The 7,987-nt window shown below is 39.2% G+C and overlaps 1 protein-coding gene across 1 annotated transcript; it reads right to left on the bottom strand.

Annotated features, from left to right (window-relative positions):
- Positions 1-612: 612 nt before the first annotated feature.
- GCK72_011268 (uncharacterized protein) lies at positions 613-7,601 on the bottom strand (the record flags this gene model as incomplete). Its single annotated transcript, XM_053728330.1, has 6 exons — positions 613-780; positions 1,883-2,155; positions 3,043-3,367; positions 4,812-4,902; positions 5,073-5,264; positions 7,517-7,601. 6 exons carry the CDS (start codon positions 7,599-7,601, stop codon positions 613-615), a joined length of 1,134 nt encoding a protein of 377 aa, XP_053587907.1.
- Positions 7,602-7,987: the final 386 nt, after the last annotated feature.

Genomic DNA, 7,987 nt, shown 5'->3' with positions numbered 1-7,987 from the left:
ATTAACATTTTAAGATTCAGCTCGTTCCCAGCTTTCGAATGACTATAATCATGCCCTGATTCGCTTCACTTCCGGTCCCACCACGAAAACTACAGTACCCCGCCAATTAAAAGGCGCATACTGTAGGAGTTTCGTGGCGGGACCCAACTTTCTCCGAATCGGGGCATGATTATACTTTTCTGAAAGCTCTCGACGAGCAGAATTCAGTTATCTAACTCAAAAATCTCAATTTTAGAATTTTTATCATAGAATTTTTAATTAAAAAACCGAAAAAAAAAGGGAAAAAACCATCAGAATGTGATAAAAGTTGGGGAGGGGAGCGAGAGAAAGCTGAAACCTGTACTTGTTTGGGATGTGTTGCTGGAAACAAAAGTGGGCGGAGCCTAAGTGAAACCGAATTTTTTTGAAGGATACAGAAGAAAGGGGCGGGGTTTAACAGTGAAAACTGAAAAAAAGGGAGAAAAATTGAGCCATGGAACGGGAAAAATGGGGGAAAAAACTGGAAGGTACACGTACTCAAATTGGGGGAAAAAAGGGAAAAACATTTTATAAAAGTTAATTTTGATCTATTTTATTACAGTAATTGGCTGGAAAAAAGTGGGCGGAGCTTGCTTAAGTGTAAACCATTCGTCGATTACTGTTCGATTGTCGCATACAGTAATCGTCCACCAAATTCGTCGACGATGACGAGAAATCGGCGTTCGCTAGCGAGGCGGACGGTCGGGAGACGAGTCGTTGCACTTGGTACAGCGAAATGTTCACGTCGCGGAATAGTTGCATCTGAAAATTGAAATTTTTAGATTTTTTGCCCAAAACTACTATCATAACCGAATTGAGTTCGTTCTCAGCTTTCAGAAAACTATAATCATGCCCTGATTCGTTTCAATTCAGGTCCCACCACGAAAACTACAGTAGCCCTGGACTGGATTACTGTAGTTTTCGTGGTGGGACCCGATTTGATCCCAATATAGGCATGACTATACTTTTCTGAAAGCTGGAAACGAGCTGAAGATGGTTGTGAAAGAAAAATTGCAGAAGAATGAGATTAGAACAGAAAATTTCAAAAAATCCTGTTTCAAGGACTGATTTTTTCTGAAAAATTGGCGAATAACGTTAGAAGTCGTTTTTTCCAATGAAGAAAAAAACCCCAAAACCTCAAAAATTCCTCAAAAAAAAAGAACCGGGGACTAGTTTTTCCCATTTTTAATTTTCTAGGCCAACAATTTCAAAAATTTCGGAAACAGTTATTACAGCTATTTTCAGCTCGCCGAGACGCTTCGAATGAGTATAATCATGACTAGGTTTGGAGCAATTTGGGTCTCGACGCGAAAACTACAGTACCCCTGGATCCGGGGTACTGTAGTTTTCGTGGTGGGACCCAACGTGAAGCGAATCCGGGCATGATTATACTTTTCTGAAAGCTGGGAACGGGCTGAATCTGAAATTGTTAATTTTGTAAAGTTTGGGTCAAAATTGAAAAAGTTACAGAAAACTGAAATTTTTAGGATTTCTAAAAACGTTTGAATTTCGTTAAACACTACTATCATAACCGAAGTCAGTTCGTTCTCAGCTTTCAGAAAAGTATAATAATGCCCAGATTCGCTTCAAGTTGGGTCCCACCACGAAAACTACAGTACCCCTGGATCCGGGTTACTGTAGTTTTCGTGGTGGGACCCTACTTGAAGCAAACCTAGTCATGATTATACTCATTCGAAGCGTCTCGACGAGCTGAATTCAAATTTCGAATTAATTTTCAAATCAATGCAAAACCCACCGAGTTGTGACAAAAACGTGATTTCAACTTTTCAAAAAATTTTTGAAAATCCACCGATTTTTGTGTTAAAACAACGAAAATCTGAGGAATTTTTGGATCAAAAGTTACCTGGAAAATGCCGATAATCGTCGTCAAGAATCCGACAAAGTTTCCGATGACGTCCGACGCGCCGAGACACGACCATTCTTTGTATAAAATCGACGACGCCAAAATGACGAAAGTGGTGAAGAAGACGTAGTAGATGGGTGTGACCATCGACGTGTTGAAGATGTCCAATGCTTTATTTAAATAAATCAATTGGACAGAGACACACATGGCGACTGATGCCAGCCAGAAGTACGTTAGCCAATTCGTGAATTGTTGATTGCCGGCAAGGGTTTCCTGGGAAAAGAAATGATGGATTAGGAGGTGCTTAGGGAGGCTTGGAGCGGCTTAGAGCACAAAAATTCAGAAAAAATAGTGGAAAAATCGCATTTTCAGCTCAAAAATCGACTGAAAATGTGATTTTTCAAATCAAAAATGCTATTTTTTAGTGAAAAATGTGAAAAAATTGCAATTTTGGCTGAAAAATCGACTGAAATTCGCTCAAATTTCCCGATTTTTTGCTCATTTTCCTCAAATCTTGGGTCATTTTCAGCAATTTTCAGCAATTTTCACCCGATTTTTGGCTCGAAATCCAACAAAAATTCGCTTTTTCCACTCCAAAATGTCATTCTTAACGAACTTTGGCTCATTTTCAGAAATTTTCGCCAATTTTCAGACGGCACATTATTTCGCCGAATTTCATCCATTTTTCCCCAATTTCAGCAATTTTCTCCAACTTTCGGCTAATTTTTGTCTCATTTTCACTATTTTCAGCCGATATTTGACTAGTGTTACATTCAACTATTTTTCAGGCGGGGGACTAACTTTAAAAGATTTTTGGGTTTCTAGGCCATCAAATCTCAATTTTTCGGAAAATTTTTGGCATATTCGAATTCAGCTCGCCGAGACGCTTCGAATGAGTATAATCATGACTAGGTTTGGAGCAATTTGGGTCTCGACGCGAAAACTACAGTAACCCTCAAATTTAAAGGCGCATACAGTAGGAGTTTCGTGGCGAGACCCAATTTTCTCCAAATCTGGGCATGATTATACTTTTCTGAAAGCTCTCGACGAGCTGAATCTAAAAATTCAAATTTTGAGCTGCTTAGCGCAATTTTAGCGCTGCTCAGCTCATTTTTTCCCAATTTTGGCTCATTTTTCTTCAAATTTTCATCCAAATTTACCTTAATCGCCAGACCCAATCCTTTCACCGACAACACCGACAATGATCCAATAAGTGAACACACCGAAATGTACACCAAAATGTTCGAATGACCGTATCGCGGCGCCACGTAGACAACAATGAATCCGGTGGCGAGAATGATGAGTATCACGTAGATCAAAAATCCGGCGTCTTTCATTTTAAGCGCCAATTCGGCCATCGATCCGACTTCTTCTTCTTTCGGCGAATGGATTACGATGACTGTTGAGCCGAGAAGGCAGAGAGCACAACCGATTGAGCCGAGCAGATTGAGACGTTCGTTTAGCATTCGGGATGAGAGGATTGCGCTGCAAAATTGGGGGATTTTTAGCAGAAAAATGGGTTAAAATCGCTAAAAATTGAGTGAAAAATTTGAAGATTTTGAGTAAAAAATCCATCGAAAACGTACTAAAAATTTGAATTTCGACTGAAAAATGATCGAAAAACGCACCGGAGGCACCCCAGCCACAAATCTGGCGCACCTTCGACGCGTTTTTCAAAAAAAAGTCGAAAATTGGCGTTTTCGATCATTTTTGTTGGTTTTTTGGCCGACAATCTTAATTCGACACGATTTAAACAAAATTGAGTGAAAATTGAAGATTTTGGGTAAAAATCCATCGAAAACGGTAATTTTCGACTATTCTTGAATAAAGCGTCAAAGGCGCGCCAGTTGTCTGTTTTTGACTTGGAAAACCTCAAAAATCATGAAAAAAACGGATTTTTGAGCAGAAAATGTCGAAAATTGGATTTTCAGCATAGTCTGAAAATAGAAAAAATTGCTTAAAATTGAGTTTTATCATAGAAAACCACAAAAATCATGGAAAATGTCAGATTTTTCAAGAAAAAAAAAACGGATTTTTGAGCTGAAAACGATCAGAAACTCGTCAAACATTGTGAAAATTAAAATTTTCATTGAAATTTCCAGTCATAACTGTAAAAATCGCATTCAACAGCTCAAAAACCATCAAAAGCTCGTCAAAAATTGTAAAAATTAGGGGGACTAGTTTTCGCCGATTTTGGGGTTTCTAGGCCATGAATGTTGAACTTTTGACGGCGAAAAATGAAAAAACGAGTGGAAACTAGTGTAACTTAAAATATTGAAAAACACCAAAAAACCACAAAAAAATAGCCGATTTCCAGTCAAGGACCAGTTATCCTCGGTTTTTGGGTTTCTAGGCCACCAATTCTTAATTTTTCGAAAAACAATCGACATATTCGAATTCAGGACGTCGAGACGCTTCGAATGAGTATAATCATGCCTATATTCGCTTCAACTCGGGTCCCACCACGAAAACTACAGTACCCCACTCCAGGGGTACTGTAGTTTTCGCGACGGAACCCAACATGAAGCAAATATGGGCATGATTATACTTTTCTGAAAGCTGGGAACGAGGTGAATCTTTAAATGTTACTTTTGTGCAAATTGGGTCAAAACTGACAAAGATACAGAAAAAAAAGAAGAAAATTTTAGAATTTTAAAAAACTTTTGATTTTTGCTCAAAACTACTATCATAACCAAAGACAGTTCGCTCTCAGCTTTCAGAAAAGTATAATCATGCCTCGATTCCCTTCAACTTGGGTGCCACCACGAAAACTACAGTAACCCACTCCAGGAGTACTGTAGTTTTCGCGGCGGGACCCAATTTTCTCCGAATCTGGGCATGATTATACTCATTCGAAGCGTCTCGACGAGCTGAATTCAGCTACAGTATTCATTTTCAGCCAATTTCAAATTTTTGTGAAAAAACTCACGTAACAATGACAGAAAGCGCTCCAAGCGGTGTGACCAACGAAGCCGGAGCAAAAGCGTAGGCGGCGAAGTTACACGCCTCACCAACGCCCACTGAAAATGGAAAATGATGAGTCTGTCTGTGTGTCTGTGTCCAGGCGGCGTCCGGATGTCCGGATGTCCATTTTGATCCATTTTTAGACCATTTTGAGCCGATTTTAGACCATTTTAGGCCGATTTTTCCCAAATTTTCGCTCAAAATTTACCAATTTTATAAAACTCACTCGTAATCACGCCCATCCACCACATCCACTCTCTCAAATAACCGTAACCGCCTTCCGACGCGCGTTGTGACGTGTCACCGGACGCCAATTTGAGTAACGCCTTCTTTTTAATGATAAACGAGGAGCCGATGAAGAGCGACGAGCTGACGGCGAGACCCAGACCGATGTAGAAGTCTGTCGAGGCGTAGTGCACTGCAAAATTGGGAGAAAATTAGCGAAAAATCAGAGAAAAATGATAAAAATCGGGAAATTTCAGTTAAGCAGCGCTAAAAACGGCTAAGCAGCGCCAAAACACCCCTAAGCAGCGCCAAATTCAAAAATGGTTATCACGGTTAGATTCCGCTCGCCGAGAGCTTTCAGAAAACTATAATCATGCCCTGATTCGTTTCAATTCGGGTCCCACCACGAAAACTACAGTAACCCAGACCAAGACTACGGTAGTTTTCGTGGTGGGACCCGAATTGAAGCGAATCAGGGCATGATTATAGTTTTCTGAAAGCTGAGAACGAGCTGAATTCGGTTATGATAGTAGTTTTGAGCAAAAAATCTAAAAATTCCAATTTCCAGATGCAACTACAGAAATCGAAAAAATAGAGCTGAGCCGCGCTAAAATAGATTTTAACCAACAAAAAAACCAACAAAAATGATCGAAAACGGCAATTTTCGACTTTTTTTGAAAAGCGCGTCAAAGGTGCGCCAGTTGTCTGGCTGGGGTGCCTCCGGTGCGTTTTTAGATCATTTTTAGTCGAAATTCACATTTTTAGTACGTTTTCAGCCGAAATTTTTGAGATTTTTATCGGTTTTTAAGCTTTTTTTGATCATTTTTCATCAATTTTGGAAAACACGCCTGAGGTGCGCCAGAAATTGACCGGGATTCTCCAAATTAAAATTTTTGTTGAAAAAAGGTTAATTACACATTATTTACGCAAAAATTGAGTGAAAACTAAAGATTTTGAGTCAAACAACGATCGAAAACGTTAATTTTCGACTATTTTTTGAAAAACGCGTCAAAGGTGCGCCAGTTGTCTGGCGGGGGTGCCTCCGGCGCGTTTTTGGTGATAAATTGACGATTTTCAGTTCAATTTTTGGCAGGAATTCGAGTTTTTAGCTCATTTCCAGTTGAATTTTCGAGTTTTCCAGCGATTTTCAACCTAAGAAGCGATAAAATCTGGCGTCTGGCGCACCTTTGACGCGTTTTTCAAAGGTGCCCCAGACGTTAAAATAGAGCTAAGCAGCGCTAAAATAGACAATTTTTGAGCATTTTTAGTAGATTTTTCGTCGAAAATGACATTTTGGAGTGAAAAAAGCGATTTTCGAGCCAAAAATCCGATTTTTCATTCAAGATTGTCACTTTTCGGGGGTAAAAATCACATTTTCAGTCTATTTTTCAACTAAAAATGCGATTTTTCCACAATTTTCACTGAAAAACCATAATTTTCTTCGATTTTTCACAAAAAATAGCATTTTTTGGTAAAAAAAATGGGTCAAAATAGCTAAGCAGCTCTCTCACTTCTAAACACCGATTCGTCCAAGTAGAATTCCGATTCGTTATCAATTTTTTCCTTCTTTTTTTCTTTTTATTAATTAGAAATGAATCAGAAAACAGGAAATTAAAAATTTTTGGCACTTTTTTTTGACAAAAATCTGGATTTTTTCACGTGGAAATGAAATTTTCAGATTTTGGCGCTGCTTATCTCACCCCGGCGCGATTTTATTTAAATTTTTAGTCATTTCTGTCGAAATCGCATTCAAAAACTCAAAAAACCACAAAAAACGTTAAAATTCATCGATTTTCAGTCGAGGGACTAGTTTTGGGTTTCTAGGCCACCAATTCTCTTTTTTTCGAAAACTATAGACATATTCGAATTCAGCTCATCGAGACGGTTCGAATGAGTATAATCATGACTAGATTCGGTTCAAAATTGGGTCCCACCACGAAAACTACAGTAACCCACTCCAGGGGTACTGTAGTTTTCGTGGTGGGACCCAATTTTGAACCGAATCTGGGCATGATTATACTCATTCGAAGCGTCTCGTCAAGCTGAACCTAGCTGTAACATCCGTTTTTTTCTAAATTCGAAAAAAAACTTTTATTATTTAAATGTAGTCTTTTTTCTACTCCTAACTTCATTTTTCGTTCATTTTTCTATCACAGCCATGTTCATCTCATTCTCAGCTTTCAGAAAAGTATAATAATGCCCAGATTCGCTTCCAATTGGGTCCCACCACGAAAACTACAGTAACCCTCAAATTTAAAGGCGCATACAGTAGGAATTTCGTGGTGGGACCCAACTTTCACCGAATCGGGGCATGATTATACTATTCTGAAAGCTCTCGACGAGCTGAATTCAATTATTCATACCATTTCGCATAAAAATCTCAATTTTTGGTAAAAATTTTTGATTTCAACGCTGTTAAGTAGCGCCAAATCGTCCAAAATTCACCTTCATCCAACGTGTTCACACTTCCTATAGACGACGGATCGGCAGGTGTCGGGAATCCATTTGAGGATGAGGCGGTGGATGCCATGCTGAAATTATTTTCAGATGATAATGGGACAAAAAGGGGGCGGAGCTTAAAATCAAAAAACGAAAGAAATTTCGGTTAAATCGAGCTAAGAGGCGCTAAAATAGACAAAAAACGATCGAAAACGCCAATTTTCGACTATTTTTTGAAAAACGCGTTAAAGGTGCGCCAGTTGGCAGTCTGGGGTGCCTCCGGCGCGTTTTTGGTGATAAATTGACGTTTTTCGGTTCAATTTTTGGCAGGAATTCGAGTTTTTAGCTCATTTCCAGTTGAATTTTCGAGTTTTCTAGCGATTTTCAACCTAAGCAGCGATAAAATCTGGCGTCTGGCGCACCGTTGACGCGTTTTTCAAAGGTGCGCCAGACGTTAAAATAGAGCTAAGCAGCGCT

This window comes from Caenorhabditis remanei, chromosome III (assembly GCF_010183535.1).
Source record: "Caenorhabditis remanei strain PX506 chromosome III, whole genome shotgun sequence".
NCBI lineage: Eukaryota > Metazoa > Nematoda > Chromadorea > Rhabditida > Rhabditidae > Caenorhabditis > Caenorhabditis remanei.
Note: the sequence above shows the minus strand (reverse complement) of the source record. Positions and strands in the feature narration are given on the sequence as shown.